This window comes from Momordica charantia (assembly GCF_013281855.1).
Source record: "Momordica charantia cultivar OHB3-1 chromosome 7 unlocalized genomic scaffold, Mcharantia_2.0 BLBB01000007.1, whole genome shotgun sequence".
Lineage (NCBI taxonomy): Eukaryota > Viridiplantae > Streptophyta > Magnoliopsida > Cucurbitales > Cucurbitaceae > Momordica > Momordica charantia.
Window position 1 is genome coordinate 15,983,724 of NW_028275165.1, and position 21,874 is coordinate 16,005,597.

The 21,874-nt window shown below is 36.9% G+C and overlaps 2 protein-coding genes and 1 non-coding gene across 3 annotated transcripts; 1 reads left to right on the forward strand and 2 right to left on the reverse strand.

Moving 5' to 3' along the window:
* The first annotated feature begins 7,823 nt into the window (after positions 1–7,823).
* On the forward strand, positions 7,824–13,405 carry LOC111023080 (AT hook motif DNA-binding family protein). The gene is made up of 5 exons (XM_022300424.2): positions 7,824–9,239; positions 11,122–11,189; positions 11,939–12,070; positions 12,612–12,773; positions 13,021–13,405. The coding sequence occupies exons 1-5, from the start codon at positions 8,828–8,830 to the stop codon at positions 13,249–13,251; spliced, it is 1,005 nt and encodes a 334-aa protein (XP_022156116.1). The 5' UTR covers positions 7,824–8,827; the 3' UTR covers positions 13,252–13,405.
* A 790-nt stretch (positions 13,406–14,195) lies between these two features.
* TRNAE-UUC (transfer RNA glutamic acid (anticodon UUC)) lies at positions 14,196–14,267 on the reverse strand. Its single transcript has one exon. It is a non-coding gene; the product is annotated as a tRNA-Glu (tRNA).
* A 1,190-nt stretch (positions 14,268–15,457) lies between these two features.
* LOC111023078 (multiple C2 domain and transmembrane region protein 5) lies at positions 15,458–20,130 on the reverse strand. The gene is made up of 2 exons (XM_022300420.2): positions 19,933–20,130; positions 15,458–18,840 (listed from the first exon to the last, which is right to left on the reverse strand). The coding sequence occupies exon 2, from the start codon at positions 18,760–18,762 to the stop codon at positions 15,703–15,705; it is 3,060 nt and encodes a 1,019-aa protein (XP_022156112.1). The 5' UTR covers positions 18,763–18,840; positions 19,933–20,130; the 3' UTR covers positions 15,458–15,702.
* Between the last annotated feature and the right edge of the window lie 1,744 nt (positions 20,131–21,874).

Genomic DNA, 21,874 nt, shown 5'->3' on the forward strand with positions numbered 1-21,874 from the left:
CATGTCGTCCACATACACTTCCATATTCCGGCCGATCTGCTTGGCGAACATTTTGTTCACCATTCTCTGGTAGGTTGCTTCTGCATTCTTTAACCCGAAGGGCATGACCTTGTAGCAGTACAGACCTTGGTCTGTTATGAAAGCGGTATGATCTTCATCTGGGACATGCATCTTGATTTGGTTGTACCCAGAGTAGGCGTCCATGAAGGTGAGCAGTTCGTGCCCGGCTGTGGCGTCCACGAGCTGATCGATCCTCGGCAGTGGGAAGCAATCTTTCGGACATGCCTTATTTAAGTTCGTAAAATCTACGCACATTCTCCACTTGCCGTTAGATTTTTTAACTAATACAACATTGGAGAGCCACTCGAGATACGGAATTTCTCTTATGTATTCAGCTTTCAAAAGTTTGTTAACTTCCTCAACAATTACATCACTCCTCTCCTTGTTTATAGGTCTTCTCTTTTGTTTCACAGGTCGGAATGATGGATCTATGCTGAGGCGATGCGTCATAATTCGCGGGTCAATGTCAGGCATGTCCTCATGGGACCACGCAAAGACATCCGAGTTGGATCTGAGGAAGTGGATTAGCTCCTCTCTGTCGGTGGCCCCCAGCTTGGTTCCTATGCTTACCTGCTTCTCGGGACTAAGTAGAGGAACAAGCTCGAGCTCCTCAGTGGGTGCGGCAAACTCCTTCTTCGGCAGGTTGGCCTCGAACTCGAGCGTCCCATCCCTGAGAGTTTCGAGGGCGCAGACCGATGAGCCTTTGAGTGCGGCGGCATAGCATTCCCTCGAAGCGGTCTGTTCTCCTCGGACCGTGCCCACGCCATTGGGGGTGGAATACTTCAAAACTTGATGAAGTGTTGAGGGAATGGCCCGAAATGAGTGGATGATGGGTCTCCCAAAGATGGCGTTATAGGCCGATCTACCGTCAACTACCACGAACTCGGCCATTTGAGTGACCCGAGTTTGGTCCTGCCCCAGCGTGACGGGCAAGTCGATGCAACCCTCTGGGATGACCGATTCTCCAGAGAACCCAACCAGCGACGTCGGACTTCTCTTCAATTGCGACCTCGTCCAGCCCAAGGCGAGGTAGGTCGGTAAGGACAGGATGTTAGCAGATGCGCCCCCGTCTACCAGCACTCTCCTGACCACCACATGATCAATCAAGGAAGCAATCACAAGGGCATCATTGTGGGGCAGGTGGACCTCCTCCAAGTCTGCACCGTCGAAGGTGATTGGGTAGGTCGGCCCCTGCTCCCTGATGATGCACACCTCGCGCCTGGCTGCATGGGCTAACTCCTTTCTTTTATGTCCGGATTGACCCCCGCTTGGCCCTCCAAAAATGGTATTGATGACCGCAGGTCGGTCGGTGCGCCGGGGTGGCGTCCTTGAACGCTTTCGCTCTTCCTTTTTCTCTGCTGAGCTGGTCCTGGGCTTTCCCACAAACTTCTTGAAGTAGCCGTCTTGAATTAGATCCTCAATTTGGCGCTTCAACTCCCAGCAGTCCGACGTGTTGTGGCCGTGCTCCCGATGGAAGCGGCAATACTTGTCCTTGCTGCGCCTCTCCGGGGCTCCCCGAAGTTTCTCCGGACGCTTGAGTAGTTTTTCCATTCCAGAATCCTCGATGTTCGTTAGGATCTCAGAAATTGGAATCGTGGTTGGGGTGAAGCGCTCGTAAGGTCGGCTCCTGGTAGGTCCGTTCTCCGCCCTTCGATACTCAGCTCGGCCGCTGGAAAAGGATCCCTTGTCCTTGGACTTGGGATCTGCCCTTTCATCTTTTCCACTTCTGCCCCGACCGATCTTTCGTTCAGGTCGGCCGGTTTTGGTTCGGAGGAGCTCCTGTCCATCGATGACTTTCTTCGCCTTCTGGAGCACCTCGGCGAAGGTGGCCGGGGCCTCATCTCCAAGTTTCACCGTGAGGCCTTCGTCGGCTAGACCGGTGAGGAAATAGCACATGGCCGAGTCATCGGAGCAGTGTGCAACCTTCAACTGCTCCTCCTGGAATCTGGTGACATACTCCCGCAGCGTCTCACCCTCCTTCTGCCTGATGGTGGCGAGATGGGTCGCTGTCTTTTTGTCATAGTGCCGAGAAGAGAACTGGGAGAGGAACTCCCTTCTCAGCTGAGAGTAGGTCGAGATCGACCTGGCTGGCAGTCTCCGGTACCACAATCGCGCGCTGCCAGTAAGCGCGATCTGAAAGGCGCGGCATTTGATTGCGTCTGATGCCGCTTGGAAGTCCATGAGGCCTTCAAAGACCTCAACATAGTCCTTGGGGTCCTTCGTCCCGTCATAAGGCTTCACGGTAGGAGCTTTGAACTTCGAAGGGATTGGTGCTTCCAAAACGTCCGAGGTGAAAGGCGATTCTCCCAAGTCGTCATCGTTCAGTGAATCGTCTTTCTGCTCACATTTGGCCTTTAAGGCCTCCACCTGAGCATCGAGCTCCCCCCTCAGCTGGTCGAACTCCTCCCTTGTGATTATCCCTGCGGGATTGTGAGAGGATTCAGCCTGCTCGTTGGAGCTCCTGTGGGAGCGGGATGGTGACTGCCCTTTTCGGAGAGACGAGCCTCTCTTTCTGTTGAGATGCTCACGGAGGTCTCCCCTCTGGCGAGTGTACCCCTCACTCTCGTTGTCTTCGGGACGTTCTTCCTCGGCTGGGCCGAGGTGGGAACCCCTTTGCTCGCGTACGTCCATGCGCGTCACTTGATTTTCAGATCGGGACCCTGCGCCTGCAGCTAGCACCATTTCGTTATACATTGCCTCCATGGAGCGCATTTGTGTGCGCATTGCCTCCATCTATCTCTGGAGCGCATCAAAGTTCTCGCTTGTTGGAGCCGGGGCTGGCCCCCGGGCGCCCTTCTTAGAGGTCCCACCTCGGCCACGGGTGGCCTTGGACGTCCTCGGGTGCGCAGGCGGTAGGGCAGGCGCGGTGATCCGTGCCGACCTGCGGAGGGGTTTCGTTGCTAGGCCGTCGTGACCTTGACCCTCTACCGCCGCTGCTCCGACCTCCCTCTGGTGGGCATCGCTGGCAGCTAGAGTCCTTCGATCTGTCGTATTGGTCGAATTCGCTGGTTGAACCATGTTCGCTCGCGTGTTGGTTTAAAGGAATTGGGATGACTTAGATTGTCAGTCTCCCCACAGACGGCGCCAAATGTTTATGTAAAGATGTGCACAACAGTGTGTTCCTGATTGTAGCTCGAACTCGGCCTCCGGACCGACCTGAACACTTGGGCGGACCTGCACAAAAAGGTGAGCACTCCGACGATCAAGTCAGTATAGGTCGGATTCCAAGTTTAGTTCGAAGCCAGAAATCCTCGTACCTGATCGTGGAGTGAAGTCCTCTACTTATGGGTGGTAGTCCCGCTAATCTCGCGATAGTTACGTTCGGTAATCTCGGGACCGACGGTTACGCCCGACAATCACGCCGCAGACAGTTGCTCACATCGGCCCTTGCCAAGCTCCCCGGTAGGTCGGACCTGGGCCAGGTTCACCTCGGCCCTCATACTTAGCATTCCTCGGCGTTGGTGGCGGCCATCTCGGCCATCCGAGTTGGGCATGACTCATGAGCCATCTTGGAGCACCAATAGGGGTCCTCCACGTGTCCAGGGTATTCCCTTCAACAATTGCGAAATGAGTAATCGAACCATCAACTTTCGAGATGATATTAAAGTGACTTGTCCACTTGAACTATGCTCCGATTAAAATTTACTATTTTTTTTTCCAAAATTTATATTTACCAAATTGATTGCATAGAGAAAAATGCGGAAATTGTCTGAATGGACTAAAAAGTCTACCAAAACCAAACCAAACTAATTGAAATATTTTCAATACTAAATTAAGTAAAGTCAAATTGATGGATGCTAATTGGTCAAACTTATGGAACCAACTCAACGTGATTGATTTCACAAATTTCTCTGTTTATTTAAGGATTAAAAAAAACAAATCAATAATATAATTGTGACATATAAATAATATTGATTTAAAAACTATGTTAACTTCTACATTTTTGGTTTTTTTTTTCAAAACAATTATTCTAGGACCAAAATGATCATTTTCATTTCAAACGTATAATGACTAAAATGAACCAAAGTTAAAAATATTTAGATGAAATCGGATCAATATTTAAAAGAAAAAAGTATTTAATCCAAATAATATTTATATTGCTTAATTAATAAAATAAAAGAAGCTATGTATGTTGGAAAAGGGAGATGACAAGGAAAATAATTAAAAAGGAAAAAGTGACGTCAACTCTTTGACCTAATTTATTTAATGAATCTTGTTGCTTTCAAAAAGCATAAATACATACATTGTCGATCCGTCTCCTTTTTGGAGAATTATAATAATAGAATGAATCTCATGCTTATATTAAATTTTAGAATCTAAGATTTCATTCTTAGAACATAGAACATTGAAGATTGTGTCTACTTTTGTCTTTTGAATTATAAAATCTTTTAGTCACAAATTTATATTTCTATTTTACATGATTTTAACTTTCATTAAAATCATTCGAATGAGTATTGCGACGAATATCCTTTCAGAGTTAGTTTATAACTGTGAAGCTTCATCTGCGTTTATGATGTGATATTTTTGAAAAGGGAAAAAATTAAATTCATGAATTGTCCTTAATCCGACCAATAAAATTTTAAAGAAATGCCCAAACTCAATTACGAAAAGACTTAAATCTAGCCTCAAGATCCAATATTTTTTTAGCGTTATAAATGTTGTGAGGGATTCAAATCTTTTATTTATAGGTTAATTTCCTTGCTAGTTTGAATTATGGAGGCCTCACATATCAGTTAGGTGTCGTACTTCAATGGAATCACGAGGTTCAATTTAGTGTAAAAAGTAAATAAAAACAAGGGTAAAATTAAAAACTTTCTCTAAGATTTTTTAATCATGACAAATTAATTGGAAGTCCTCATTCGATCCGATAAACACCCTAAATCATAAATCCTAAACCAAAATTGGTATAGGGTGACCAAATTTTACATTTACGTGATGGGAAAACATCTTGAAAATCTTATTTATTTATTTATTTTAAATCACGTGGAATGGATTTGAAAGGAATGGTGTAAAATTTGGGATGAAAAATGGAGGTGGAATTGTGTAGTGAGGGGGTGGGCGGTGAGATTATCAACGCCCACGTGGAGATATTTTTATGAGTTTTTTGGTGGGTTAGATGCGGGCCCCACGGTGGAAGAGAGTGGAAAATTATTAAAAAAAGAAAAAAAAAAAAGCTGTCACATGCAAACAAACCCAGCTTCTCACGGTGCAGGGCCCACCTTCCCCACACTATTCTCATTCACGCGCCCCCAAGGCGCGTGCTCTTCACTTCTCCAGAGAGATATGGGACCCACATTTATATATCCCTTTTTTAAAAAAAATCTCATTTCTTTTTTTTTTGTTGGGACAATATTTGAATGCAACCAGGATTTGAAATGTTAACGTGATGAAAATGTTGGTGGTCAATTTGGAAATATTCATAAGTATTTTGGTAAATGTTATAAAAATAAAAAATATTTAAATTACCATAGGAATATTTCATCATTTACATATAAAAATTAATAATATTAGCGACATTTTGTTATTATTTTCATATATTTTATTGATTTTTTTACGATTCTATAAAAATGTTGAACTCGGACACATATAAAAATATTGATAAAAATGTCAACATATCGACCTTTCACGCTAATATTTTATTAGGCATGACAGTTTTTTTTTGTTTGCAGCACTCTCTTTATTCTATGGTATTAAATATTTATTGACATGTAAAAATTTTCATTGATATTTTCATGTATCTATAAATTAAAATATACTCAAATCATAGGGACAAAGTTTGCGATTTAACCTATTTTATAATTCTACATTTATCATTATATTTGTAAACATCATCAACCTAATTACACTCCTAATTAATTTAGTATATAATGAGACCCATTGGATAAATTTTACGAGAATTTACACAATGAGATAAATTAATTGATATGTACATTAATATCTGGACAACTATTTTTTTTTTTGAATAAAAATATCTGGATAACTATTGAATTTAAACACAGTCCAAAATGAATTATGTAATTAAAATTTTTAAACCAACCTAAGTATGGATAAACATTGTTAAGACATGTATTTGTTATCAAACGGTCTGAGGTTTAAATCTCTATCTCACACATAGTTGAACTAATTAAAAAAATTTTAATTTTAAGAAGCATGAAACTAAATTGAGTATTATATGCCAATCTCTTATTCGAAAAGCTCAGGGATGATCTGCATAGGGCAAACTGTAAGTAAAACAACTCGGACTCAATAGTAAGTTTGAGGAGAATTTCAACACCTGGTATGAAAATGGAAGAATTACTAATTCTTAAGGTAGGTGGCTATTTGAACTCATTTCTTCTTAATTAATCTTAGTCTCTTTAAACTAATAAGTCACCCAGGATGATTCAATCATAATCTGCTATTTGCTATTAAGAATTGATTGATGTCAGAAGAAAAAAAAACTCAATCTAAACAAAATAAATCAACATCATACTAATCATTTCAAGAGGTTAGCTTATTTTGTAGACAGTCAATTTCGAAAAAGAAAAATAAAGCACATAAAAACAATACAAATTAGAGATTTATATGGAGCACAAACCCATGTTAAGAAGTAATAATAAAATTGAAAAGGTAAATATTTTAATTAATTGTAGATATATTTTAAGAGCTATCAATCAATATTAACATGTGGACTATAAATTAATATATAGTTTTCAATTTAAGGAGATGATATGCACTTTTTAAAAACATAGGGATTAAATAAGCACGAATACAAAATACAAGGATAAACACATCTAAAAGTTATTCCATTTTAAATATCAACTTTACAAATGCTTAATATTATTTGTGCACTTTTAGATTTATTTCATTTCTGTCTATAAAATTTTGAAATATTTATTTTAGTTATTGAAAAAAAAAATAAATTAACCATTTGTTGTCATTCTATTTTATTTAATTTTTTACTTTTTTGCTTTAAAAATATTTTGTCGAAGAGATGACTTCAAACATATATCGAATTCATGTAGACTTGTTACACTACTAAGTGAGGTAAAAATCGATAAAAAAATATGACATAATTGATCACTATATTTTTAGAAATGACTATTTAATCACTATCTTTCATATATACAGTGATTGAATCCCTGTAATAATTTAACATTTGTAACAATTTAATATCGGAATGTTAGTATGCAATAATTTACTCTTCGTGGTTTAAAATCCGTAACAGTTTAATCCTCACCATACAAAATTTCATCAAGTATTAGCACAAATGGTCTAAAAATATATTTCATTATCGAATAATTTATAGATAAAAACTTCATTACACCTTAAAAAAACTTCGGTTCTGAACTTTGTACTTTTAAAAAGTAACCATCTCACATAAATTTTTTAACAATAAAAATTATTTAATATAAATTTATGACTATATTCTAGGAAAATGAGTCGAGAACCACTAAAATTTTTAAACTTTGAGAACTAAAAAATAAAAAAAAAAGAGATGGTTACATGCAAACTAACACTTTTGGAATGGAAATTGAAACTGAAATTTGATAGTTGGGTGCTGGTTGCTCATGCGAATCTCATAATTAGCAAGTGTAAGAGGACAATTCACATACAAGTTTTTCAACCCACGCGCTTCGGAAGCGCGTGTCTCTAACGAAACAAGCATTTCAAAGAAAACCATGGCAGAATTTTGAGAGTGTATTATCCAAAAAAAAGGCGCTTTCTTTCTCTGTTGAGAGTTTTTTTTGTTTGCCTCTCAATTTCTCAAACTCAGTCCCCTCCAAGGCGAAATCCATCACCACCACTCGATATAAACTCACAAGAGAGAGAAACTCTGATACAATGAGAGAGAGGAGAGAGATTTTTTTGCCCTAGAAAAATGAATCCTGATAAGGACTTGTGCTCTGCGATTCCGTATTCAATTGAATTATTATCTTGTGGGTTTTAGTAGTAATTGCTTCTTCAACCGCACCAGACGAAACCCACCTTCGATTTCCCCTGCTGCATTTTGATTTGATTTGATTTGATTTTCCCTCTCCTTCTAATGTAATTTCTTCAGTTGGGTTTCATTTTTCTCTTCGGCTTTGAGAGTGTGTGATTGGGTTTTCAAGGGATTTGTTCTACTCTTTTTCTTGACTCTGCTCTCATAATTGTTAGTTTGACTCTTGCTCTTCCCCCATTTTCTTGTTCTTCTTTGCATGTTCTGGATAGTGAAATGGAAGTGAAGGGAGGGCTGAGTTCGTTCTCGATGTGGGTGTTTTGTGTTTGAATAAATGTCTGTTTGATTTTTTTTTTTCCTCACTCTCTCTTTTCCACCCTTTTTCTCTTTAGCATTTCTCAGAGTTTGTGGGATTTGGGTTTCTTTTTTTGCTTCTTTTTCTCCCCCTTTCTGGTTTCTGGGAGTTGAACTTTCAGCCCTTTTTTTCTCTTTCACGATTTGAAGTTTGTTCCTGAAAAGATGCTTGGTGTTCAAGGTTTTTGATAACGTGCTGTGGTGGTTGTGGACGGGTTTTTAGTTCCTCTGTCTCCTTATCTTCAACCTCAAGCCTTTTTCTTCCTTTTCCTCTTTTGTGTCCTTTTTTTGTTCTCTAAATCAAACCCCCTTTTACACTTTTTTGCTGTGATTCTCTGTTTCTCTTCCCCTTTTAGTTCTCTCAAGAAATTCATGGTAGTTTGAGGTGTGAGTTCTGACCTTGGCAGAAATTTACCCTTCCCTTCCCTGTTCTTATTATCCTTCTTCTTCTTCTTCCCTTTAGAATCTTAAGGCTATACCGAACTGGATTTCATGGATCGGAGGGATCCGATGGCGTTATCGGGTTCGCAATCTTTCTATATGCAGAGGGGAATCACTGGCTCTGGCTCTGGAGCTCAGGGCCTGCGTTCCTCAACTAACCCAAATGTGGCATTTCAGACCAACACTGGAGGAAACAATGTTGGATCAGGGTTACCAATGGATCCCAACCCTGCCATTTCACCTTACGGTGGCAATGTGGGTGCTCAATCTGGTGGCGTCGTTACGACCGAGCCCATGAAGCGGAAGCGTGGTCGGCCTCGCAAGTATGGGACCGAAGGGACTGTCTCTTTGGCACTCTCTCCCTCCCCTGCCTCTGCAAATCCAGCAACTGCAGCTTCATCCCCGAAGCGAGGAAGGGGGCGGCCTCCCGGCTCGGGAAAGAAGCAGCAATTGGCTTCTCTTGGTAAGCTTCTATCACAGATTTCTTTGTACTGTTCAACTGATTGATTGGCTCTATTAGTATACTCACCATGCTTTAGGGATAAGAAGCTTCTCTTTTGTTAGTTGAAGAGATGAATGCTGAACTATTTTACTAAATTTGAATGGATAAATGTGGCATAATGGGTAGGTGGGGGTGGGGATTATAAAAGTTAAATTCTGAAACTTTTGTGGTAATTGTATATTTGTTTATTCTTGGAGAGTATAAGGGTTGGAAACCACATGACTGTTCTTGTTCAAAACAATTTTAGAACACTGTTTATCATTAATAATTTCTAAAGTTGGTTTTGTGCCATAAATCTGTTTTAAGAGATATTTTTTGTTTTTTGTTTTTCTAAGCGTTTAAATCTATTTTGGACTCTTTATTCAATATATATATATATATATATATATATATATATATATATTTTGTCGATTCTAAACAACAAAATTAAGTTTTTTTTATATTGTTTCTGCTTCTGGTTTTTTCTAGAATATAAATAAAAGCATTATTTTATCACTTATAAAATGCAGAATAAATATTAAAAAATAAATAAAACATAATTTTTTTAATATTGAATTAAATAATTTAATTTCATATAAAAAATTAATTTTTTTAAATTAACAAATGTAGGAAACAAGAAGCAAGAAATGATTATAAAAAATATTTATGTTTATTTTTTCACTAAAAAAAAACAAAACAAGAATTGTATCAAGAATGCAATTATGTGTTTATTTATTAAAAAAGAGGAAACACGAAATAAAAAACAGAAATAAGAAATAAAAAATAGAAACATTACCATATAGGTCTTTAAATTAAATGTTCTTTTATTTATTGCGCACTTAAATGTTGTATTTTTAGTTTCTTAATTTTCAAATATTCTATTTTAGTCCCTAACCTTTGAGTAAAAAGTTATTTTAGCAATGGTCATTAATTTTTAGTTTAAGATTTTTTAATGTAAATTTATATTTGTTTTGATGCTTGGTATCTCACCTACTACATGTATCTTCAAGTACTTAGGTAGATGTAAACATATCATGTGCCTATCTTTGATATTTGTAAAATAAATTACGAAATAATAATAATAATAATAATAATAATAATAATAATAATAATAATAATAATAATAATGGTGAGAACTAAAGTAGAGTTTTATCTTGAACTTAAACACGTTTGAAAGTTTAGGCATCGAAATGTAATAAACATAAAAAGTCAAGGACCAAAATAGGGTTAGAAAATTTTTATTCTCATTTTTCCACCTATATAAATTACCTACTTTTATAATTATGTTTTGGTTATGCCAATTAGTTAATTTAATTCAAGGTTTAAATACTCCTTTTGTTCTTGTACTTTCAACTTTGGTTCATTTTGGTCTCATTATTTTCGAAACATTCATTCTGGTCTCTTGATTTTTATTTTTATCTCATTTATTTCTATCAAAATTTTAGCATGACATTTTATTCACTAAATTTCTTGAAATGTAGCAATACATTTATATTAAGGGTTACTTTTGGGTATAAAATATGTGTCAAAATTTTGAAATTAGGGACTATTGAAAGTACGAATATTAAAATGAACAAATATTAAAATGAACAAAAATTGAAAGTATAGGGACCAAAATGGATTTGATACTACAAGGACCAAAATAGTATTTAAACTAACAAAATTTCAAATATACCCTTTTATCTTTTTGTGAACAGGGGCTCCTCAGGATTTTGATTGCCAAAATTGTCTCTTGTTTGAAACAGCACCAATCTTCTCTTGCATACCCAATTGAATTGACAGAATATTAATTAAATGGGCTCCAATTTCCTTATGTGTCATTAATACCTAAAAAAGAATAATTTTTTTTTTCCTTTTTTTGTAGGTGAAACACTTTCTGGATCAGCTGGCATGGGTTTTACTCCACATGTTATCACCATTGGAATAGGAGAAGTATGCTGTTTCCTCCTCTGCCCCTTACCTTTTTTTTTTCCCACACAATTTCTGTCTTTCATTTTCATTAGTCTCATAATTGAGACCCAGTCTGATAACTATTTTATTTTTGTTTCTGTTTTTTAAAATTATACTCCATTTCTCACCATTTGTTTAGGTATGTTTTTTACCTTCCTTAGAAACATATTTAAATCTTTGGCTAAATTCCAAAAACAGGAATAAGTTTTTAAAAACTACTTTTTTTTTAATTTTCTGAATTTGTCTTAGATTTTGAAAACGTTTTTAAAAAGTAGATAACAAAACAATGAAACAAAGTAGATGTAATGTTTCTAGGTTTAATTTTCAAAAAAAAAAAACAAAACAAAAGGGAAAATGGTTATCATAGGAGGCATAATTTATGAAAGAGAATGTCTATCATTTGATTTGAAAAAGTGTTGATTATTTTGTTTTAGTTCCAAAAATATTGAAATGGAAATCAAGAAAAAGGTAGAACTCAATAGCTCAAGATATTTTTCATATTGTGGAAACAGTATTTCCATCCAATGCCATTGATTTCAAAATTTGAGTGGTGGAAATTTCTCAAAAAATAAATGACAATCATGTAGTCAAACTAATATCTACTGTATTGCTTTTTGATTCATTACTGTATGTATGTTTTATGTGAGATTACTATTTTGGGCATTCTTTTTAAATCAATTGAATACCTTCCCTTTGAAACTTTGGTGTTAATTAATCTTAATATTATGCAGGATGTTGCTGCCAAAATTATGTCATTTTCACAACAGGGACCAAGAGTTGTATGCATCTTATCAGCAAATGGTGCGGTCTCGACTGTTACCCTTCGTCAGCCTTCGACTTCTGGAGGCACGGTCACATACGAGGTTTGTCAATTTTTTGGATGTTTCGATCACCTTCTGATACAGTTAAGATAATATTTGACTCAGTTTGAAGGGATAATATCAACTTCACCTTCTTTTGGGAGAAGAGATTACATGTACTGTTCACAAAATTTATAAAACAGATTACTATCTATTCATTATAGTATTAATCAAATACTCGAGCACCTTGACACTTCTACGAGTTTGCTTCTAGAGTTTGTGGGTAAAGTATTTTCCTCGCTTTTGTTTTGTTATTGGGTAGTGTTCATGCACATCTCAACTAATCTTACAGGACATCTTGACTTTTCAACATCATATGGTTGTTTTAAAATTCGGAGGATTTTAGTATCTTGATCACGTGACCCTTGCTTGATGTTGCAAGGTTGAAAATTCTAGGGAATTGGTGGGGTTTTTCTCTCCTTACTTTTAATTCTATCTTATTGCTAGATTAACTTTGACCAGCTTTATAATTTGTTAGATTATATAGAACTGGCTTAACTTCTGTTCTCGATTTGAAGTTGTATCTGAATTTCTTATTGGTTAGGGGCGTTTTGAGATAATATGTCTGTCGGGCTCATATGCACTTGGAGAAAATACTGGTTCCAGGAACCGCACTGGTGGCCTGAGTGTCTCCCTTGCCAGCCCTGATGGTCGGGTTATCGGCGGTGGAGTAGGAGGAGCACTCATCGCAGCGACCCCGGTTCAGGTATCTTCTTCTTCTTGGTTTCGGGAGTTTATTATTGCTTGCCTCTCTCTCACAAACTCTAGTAACTGTCAATTCAAATGATAACTGTTAGATGCTATAATAAAACTGCTGCTGCATATTGAGTCTACAAAACCCTCTGGTTGTGTCGAAAATCGGTGTTTTACAGACGAATGCAACATAAAATCACGCGGGCATTCTTTAAACCCCGAAAAAAACTAATTGGAATGTGAATGTGAATTATATCCAGGTGATAGTAGGGAGCTTCATGTGGGGCAGTTCAAAGATGAAGTACAAGAAGAGGGAAGCTGTCGAAGGTGTCATCGACTCGGATCATCAGACAGTTGACCATGCTGTTGGAATGGCGAGTGTTCCACAGAACCAGAATCTGACTCCAACCTCCTCGGTGAGTATGTGGCCGTCCTCGCAGTCTCTGGACATGCGCAATGCCCACATTGACATCGATCTGATGCGCGGGTGAGAGCTGTTTTGTTAACAAATCTGGTTAGAGTGTACTATGTGAAATCATCTGTAGGTTTTTTAAGTGGGACTGTGTTTGGATTAGTTGACATTCTCTGATTTGTAGTTTCAGTTTAGCCAATGAACATGAATCCAATTCTGGCTTCTTTTTTCAATTCTCTGATTCAAATTTTCATTAGTTTTTATATTTTATTCACCCATTCCCCATTTTATCCTTGGCTGAAGAGGCAAAATATTAATTATAATATTAGACTTATCATGGTTAAGGTTTTAAATACCGGGGTAGATGGAAATCTCAATATGAATATTTTTAGATAAATTATATAAAAAAAAAATTGTTACAAATAAATGTCTCACTTTTTAAATAAGTTAAAAAATATTAATACTGATGTTACGTTTATATTAATGATATTATGTTGATAGTTTTTATCTCATCGAGTTTTTGCAACATTGAAGTTATGAATATATGAAAATGTTTCGTGTAAATTTAATATATATATTGATTATTATCGACTTTGGTTGGCCGTAGAGTGGGTAATTTTTGTGATAAGAAGTGAGTGGAAGTTTTTTCCATGGAAATTCCAGTGAAAATTATGATTAAAAAAAAAGTTTGTTTTGGGAGCATCACAAATTTATAAAAATTGTGAGTAAATTGGTGGAAATTAATTAATTATGGTATATTTTGTTGCAGTGATTGAATTATCAAATGTTGATTCGTTTTAATGTGCAAAAATAAAATTGTCTTTTATTAGTAATTATTTTTAACTGATTGGAGAAGATTGTGTTCTTCCAACACAATTCAATATCAAATTAAGAAAATATTATTTGATAAATAATATGAGAGAACTTGTTAAGATAAAAATAAATAAATGCAAATCATAAAGAAGAAAAATAGCAGCACAACCACGAAAATAATAATAATAATAATCAGAAAACCAAAAAATTTTCCGTTGCCGGGAATCGAACCCGGGTCTCCTGGGTGAAAGCCAGATATCCTAACCGCTGGACGACAACGGAATTGATGAAGGTAAACTGGAAATTTATTTATCTACTTGTTTCATAAATATTATATTCAATTTCTAAAATTGTGTAGGTTTTCTTAAAGCTTGAATTTTAACTCAATTAATGAATTTTTTTTTTCTTTTCAATTTCTTTTTAAGCTTCGCATTCATTCTACTCTCTCAAAAGCATTTTTCTAGCGAAAATAAATATTTTCGCAAGATTTGTGATATATATTATTTAATTTGAATCATGATAATCGTCTACAAAATTGAAACTTGAACCACAAATATTTTTGCTATAGTTGGAAAATTCAAGGAGGTTACCTTCTCCCATTTTGACAATGGGATTTTGCAATATATTTGTTGTGCCAACTTCTTATAGTAACATATTTATTTTGTAGAGCTCATATATTTATGATATATATGTAAAAGTTGGGTCAATAGTTATACAAAAAGTCATTAAAACAATCAAAACTTAATGATATATGTCAAACTATAAATGGATGAAATATGTATTACGTAATAGCATAAATTTTTGCAAATAGAGTATTATCAGTTTTCACACTTGTCAAATTTTTGTATTCTCTGAATTTATTGGCACTCACGCTTTCAATAAAATAAAATCTTTATTTTTCCATGACTAAGCAAACAAGTATTTTTTTGGCTTACCACTTGTATAATATATACAACTCAATTGAAATGTAGTATAGTTTGAATAAAGGAGTTAGCTAATGAGTCGAGATAAATGGGAATTGTGAAATTTCTTTTCCCGTTTTAGTTTTGGAGATGGAGTCGGTGAATGTATTCTTAATCTTTCTAGCCAGATATCCTGACCGCTGAACGACAACGGAATTACTTAAAACCATATTACAAGTAAATCGCTAAATAAAATTCATAAATTATTTTCTTCAATTCTTTGCAATAATAATAACTTCATTTCTTCCTTAGATAATTCAACGAAAAAACTTTGAAACTCTTTAATTTAAGCCCAATTTGATAACTTTTTTTAATCTACATTTTGAAACTCTTTTCAATAAAAATTTGTCTTTGTTTTTGAAATTTGATTAAGAGTTTAAATGTATTTTTCAGAAGAATGAACATTAAAAAAAAAAAACCAAACATGCATAATTAAAAAAAATTAAATGAAATAATTATTAAAGAGGACCTATATGTTTTATGATCATAAACTAGAGTTGATTCAACTACTGAAAATTCAAATGTCAACTTATGTTGATTGAACCATAATATGCATTTTAGGCAAAAACATAACGACATTATTTACCAGCTTCAGAATGTAGCATTACACTGACACTACTTTCCTCACCAACACAACCCAAATTGGAGGAGATAACAAAAACAAATTTACAAGTCTCATCATTTCCAGAAAATCCTGCAATCTTGCCAGAGAAACCAAGCTTGAGAATCCCATTACTACTCTTTCTCAGTTCAAATTACAGCATACTGTCGGTCCTGGCGGGCAGTCTGCGGAAGAAGTTCATCGGTGCTGATGGCATTCGATTCCTGAACTTGGGGTGCCTCATAATGTAGAGACCGCTTAGAAGGAACAGCATCTGGAAAGGCGTTACGTACAGCACGACAGCAGCAATGAAGCAGAAAATAATGTATATGGTTGTTGCACGAGGATCTCGCCAGTTTAAGAGTGCTTGAATCCGTTCCCCTTGAGTAGCCACGTCCCCGACCACGGTTTGGATTCTTCCTGCTATGCTTCTCATCCGATCATACCTCATTCGGACAATGTCTGGGCTTTGCCTCGATGGAAATGTGTCGAACTCTTCATCAAGCTCATCAGGACTCACCGCTTCTGCATAAGAGATTCTCGTGTCCATATGCGGAGGGTACCGAGGGCGGTATCGCCAGTTCCAAATTCCTATCACACACATGTAGAGGAAAACTGTGGGCAAGATCAGCTCAGGGAAACAAACAAGCATCAAAAAGAGAACATGAACCAGCCCTGTAGTAACAGGGTTTCTCCACATGCAAACTTCTCCAAACCATTTTCCCATTGCAAGTAATCCCGATAAAATCGACACAATCCTGTAGAAGTTAGCCTTGCTTCGCCTCATGCTCCAGAGATGGGAGTTCACATCAGACATGTACTCAACTACCTCCTTCCTAAGAGATGGTTCCGCCCTGCTAAGTCGAGCTGCTACAATGTTAACCGCCTGGTGACGCAGCGATTCCTGCTGAGCAACATTCAATGGCCTTATGTAATGCATTTTCGGCAGTAGGGGTCTTGAGTACATACACATCAAATTCATAACCGATGGGCACAAAAATCGCAGGGCAAGGTGCAGTTCACCCATCTTCTTGACACCAGAAGGATGAAGGACAAGCAATGGATATACGTGTGTGTATATGCGACCAGTTTCAAGAGTTGAAATACGGATCCGAACCTTCCCAATTTTCGTGTCCCTGTTACTACTGGATTCACCAATATGGCCATTGTCGAAAAGACCAACAGTTAGGACTGTGTCAGGGTCAAAAACCTCCCAATGGTACTGCTCATTGTACTTCGGATTTGAGTTGTTGATTATTGTTCGAGTTCGAACCCATTTATGACCATACTTCGCCACACAAAAAGTATCAGTTGTACCCTTTCCATTCCTACTTTTCATTGGGTGAAGCCCATCAGCGCCCAGGATGCCAAGCTCCAAGATACCAATTGGTGGCTTCCAAAGTTGCTTCAATGTGGGTCTGAGGTCACTACTATAGTGAGTTGACTCATCGAGCACATGATATCCTCCATCCAGGCAAATGCGGAGATGGAGTCTACTATGGAACTTATCCTTGTCCTTATCCTTCTCTTTCTTCCCCTCCCCTTCTTCCACGGCATCTGACATAGACTTCATAAGGTTGTACCATCGGCTGCGGATAACTCGATCATCAGCACGCCTCTCAACAGTATTCAGTGGTATAACAGCCCTCCCTAGTGTTTCATCCTTGTTGGGACCGACACGGTCTTCAACAGAAAGGATCAAATGATCATCAAAGGGTTCAGCAGCGACAAACATCAGATCTTCATTCCACAAGGCATTCATTGTCCGAGTTTGCACAGTTTTTGTTCTTAAAATTTGGCTACCGATTTGTACCTTCACATAAGCATCTGGGAAACGAGACTTCTCTTCCACAACCAAATCTTGAGCTTCAATGATGTTGACACGAACATACCACAATCTTGGTGAATGATAAACTTTTGAGCGAATATACGCCGGGATGACTGAAGAACCATCGGTAGGAGAGATAGCATCGGAATGCCAGGCATCTGGAAAAGCCTCATCCGCTTGTGTGCCATACCATACAGCAACCATTAGCTCTCCCTTTTTCTTTGATCCACTCTTGTCTTCAAGGCGATACCATTCCGGAGCCAATGGACTATCTGGTGGAACTCGAGTAGGAACTTCATGAAGATCAAACCGCAAACGCCCAACATAATCATCTTTTATTGTATCTTTGTCTTTAAGTGCAATATCCAGTGATGTTGATTGCACGTCCATCTTTGCGAAGGCAAAGACTTCGTTCCATTCAGGACTTTGATTTTTCTCATAATGCTTCGTAGTTCCCCTGAAGTTCCCTAGTTTCACTTCAACATAAGGATCCAAGCCTCCAGTCAAATCCTTGGTGGGAAGATCACGGGCCTTCACAACTCGAACAAAAAGATAATGCATCTTTTCTACAAGGTCATAGGTGCTTGTAGGTCTGTCTCCATGAACGACACGACCTCCAATAACCATCCCACCACCAAGGTGAGGACTTGTCTCTCTAATTGCATAATCATTATATTGAAATGATGACCCTGGGTACGTGTGAGCAGCATTTGCAACATGTAGTTCAGATTGCATACCATATCTTCCATAGTTCACATTCGGCACACTAATTGGTGATGGAGTATGCTGCTGTTCTTGCTGAGGCTGCTTTGCATTGGGAAGGTGATGGAACGTCCTCGATTCAGTATTATCGGTAGAAAATAGACTGGATACAAACTTTGGAACTTTTCGTATTGTTGATTGGTGATCAGATGTGATTGGAGCCAGAGGTTCCCTTTCCACAGAAGATTCCATCACAGGAAGCAAATTCGATAGCTTAATAGAAGGATCATCAGTTACATAGACCTTAAGGCCGAGTTCTCCTTTTATTCGTGAGAAAATGCCTCGTTTTTCCAGCGGATAGTGAAAAACAACAGCGTCAGAGTAAGGGACAAACGAGGTCCCAGTGAGACGAACTTTTCCAAGAAAGGATGACTTGGGGCTGTTGGCTTTGTTGTAGTTAAAGATAAAGGCCTCAAGAATGAGGTTAGACAGATTTTGTGGTTCCGATATGTTAAAGAAGAAGCTTTCGTTCCAAACGGGATTGAGATCCTTCTCCTTGGTCGTAGTACGGACTCTCTGATGGTCAAAGTGAAGCTCTACATAAGCATTGGCTGAGCCCTGTCCATCTTTTGGCATAAGATCATGAGCACCCACTACTTCCACTCCTAGCTTGAGGCTAGTCATTGAATTTTTCCAAACTATCAAAGCACTGATGAACTTCCACGTAGTTGCTTCGAGAATTGGCAAGCAAAATTGTAGTACCTGGGAACAAAAGGAATATTTGCAGCATTACAATAATATCGAAGTAATGTTCTTTTCATTTTTCAGGTTTCCAATAACCAAGTTGAACTGTGGAATCTGGAGAACCAAAAAATTGAATCCACAGAATCCAAAACACGGGTGATTTTGTTAATTTGCAGCCTAACCAAATTAGCGAGCCTTTTTGTTTCCTTTAATTGAAGAACATACAGAAGTGGAAAACGGTGGAAAACAGACATCGACAAAAAAGCTAACCCACTTAGCTAATAAAGGAAAAAGGCAGCAAGGAAAAGCAAGAACAAAGAATAAAGGGATCGCATTATTTTTAGATTCCAAGTGAATCAAACACCCAAATATTAAAGACAGATTAAAGTGAGACCCAGAAGCAGGAAAAGGATATACGGAATCTTCAAAAAAGAAGTAAAAATAAAAAGTTCTACACGGCAAAATATAGCTCAAACGGATAAGTAAAAAGACGAATAAAATCATAAATCTCTTCATCCCGTGTTCGATCTCTTCCATCTCTGCCTCCTCGTTGTCACCTATGTTGAAGAAAGTACCGAGATTCTTGCCCGGCTTTCTTTCGGCTTAAGAAGGCAGCGGTGAGAATGAGGATTACTTCGGAACTCATTGAGAATGGGCGTTTTAGGACCTTCAACACTAAAGAGATTACCGAGCACCCCCACAAGCAGGGCCTCAACCTAACAAAGTTTCAGTAAACCCAAACCGCCATGAGCAGATACAGACCAAGCATTGCAAAAATTCTCCAAGCATTTTAACAAACACTTGGGGAGCAACATCCTAAACCCAAAAAATAAACACCCAAATCATCCCATTTTCCATCAAGAACTTCTCTACAGTAATCAAACCTACAAATAAGAAGCAGATTCAGAAAGCCGTTTCTCGAGAGAGGTCGGAAGAGGCAGAAATTTCAAAAAAACCCTTGACATACAAAACCAGTTCACAAAAACCGGATTAATCTACACAGAAAAACAAACTAGCTTCATTTCCCAGAAATTTTATTTACCAAACAATCAGAAAGAAAATCACACGATCTGCAAGAGTAGAAGACCAAAATTAAATTAAACAACTCACCTTCCCTCCTGTTGTCAGTTGAAGAAGAAAGGGGGGCCAGAAAAGAGAAAGAAAAAGAGAGAAACGTGAAGATTAAGGCAAAAGTTCGAAGGAGATGAAAGTTGAAATTCAACTTCGACCTTCAAATCTTTGTTTGAAGGAAAGTTCAGAGAAGAGAGAGAGAGTGAAAATGAGTTGAATGGTCTGTGTTCTTTAATACGGAGAAGTGGTTCGTAAATTCGTATTTGTTTTTTTCTTCAGACATGTTTATTCCATTTTTTTAATATAAAAATCATTTATTCGAAAAGTAAAATGACGTGTACACCACCCATTGGCTGAAATGCGTGCTGGATTTTCCTCGCGGCTGCCACACGGACAGAGCAGGAGCGTTACTCCTCTATTTATTTCTATCATCTATATCTATAGTATATATAAAAGGAGCTATAGAGAGAAACTTTTTCTCCTTCTTTTGCCCTTTTAATTTCAACATTCTCATAGATATTTTAAGGATAATTTTATCTTTCAATTATAAAATTTTCTCTCTCACTTCCTATTTCTCTCCCTCCCACGCCACTTTCTCTTTTTTCGTTTCTTTTAAAATATTTAATCTCCATTATTGTTACAAATTTTACATTTCTCAAATTAATTTTCTCTTTCTAATAAACTATCCCTCTTGAAGGTTAGAATATAAAGAGTTAGAATATGGAGGTTTTGTCTCTTTATTTCTATGTTAAAAAGTTATAACTTATTTTGAATTATAATTAATAAGGAATTTCAAAAATTTCGTAACTTCTTATTTTCTACAAATATATAAAGAGTTTTTTCTTACTCTTTCTTCCAACATTTTCTTCATCAAAACTTGAATTTCTTTTCTCTTTCGGTATGTAAATTTTCTCTTTTAGTCCATATCTTGTATTTTCTTATATTTAGTTAGATTGTTTGATCGAATATTCAATTTTTTTAGTTTTTTTTTCAAACGACTCAATCAACTAGAAAAAAAGTGAAAATTAGTGATAAGATCGAATCACCTTGGACGGATCCACTTTGGGATGACACTTGGTAACCGCGATGACTCTCTCAATGACCTTCTCCTTGGTAAGGTGATCATCGTGTGATAATTCATCTGAACATGGCTGCGATTGGCATTCCCGACGAGCTCGGACAAGGAATTGGATCGAAACTCAAACATGGCAAAAAATGGCTGCCCTGAATGCATCTCTATCTCTCACTTTTTTTTTGTCATTTTATTTTTCAATGACTCAAATAAGAAATTGAAACAAGTTGTATTATTTATTGTTATGTTTAGGGAAAAAAAGATGAAAAATCCCTGAATATGTGTTTTTTTTAGAAAAAAATTTAAGTAATTGAAGAATAATACTTTTAGTCACACTAACAACATCAGTGGGTGATGAGAATTATTGAGACGTTGTTTTATGAGATAAACATTGAAAATACGGAAAAACTTGGTGAGGTAAACATTTAGAGATAAAAAACCAAATTATATTATAAATTTTAACTATTTAATTAAATTTTATATTTTTAAACATTGAAATAAAAACTATGAAATTTCACGTGCGGTGCACGTGTTTCTTACTAGTTTATTATAAAGTTCTCTCTTAAATTACACAAATTTGGTCCTAGTATATCTATTTAGTTTAGGTATTAAATTTGGTTAAAAAATATATATATATATTTTGTGTATTTTTTTTAATTATATAGTTTGTGTATTAAATTTTTATCAATATGGTTGACATTTTTATATGTTTGTGGATTTAACGTCGACGTAAGAGGCTAATCGTTGTTTTGATTATATTTTTATAAAATCGACGAAATATAGAAAATATTAACAAAATATTATTAATATAGGTGGTTGGCCAGTGACCTGCTCCCCTCCTCTCCTTCTCCTCTACGTGAAGAGTGTGTGTTTTCTCTTAGTTCTTTGACTAGATTTTTTTAGAGGGTG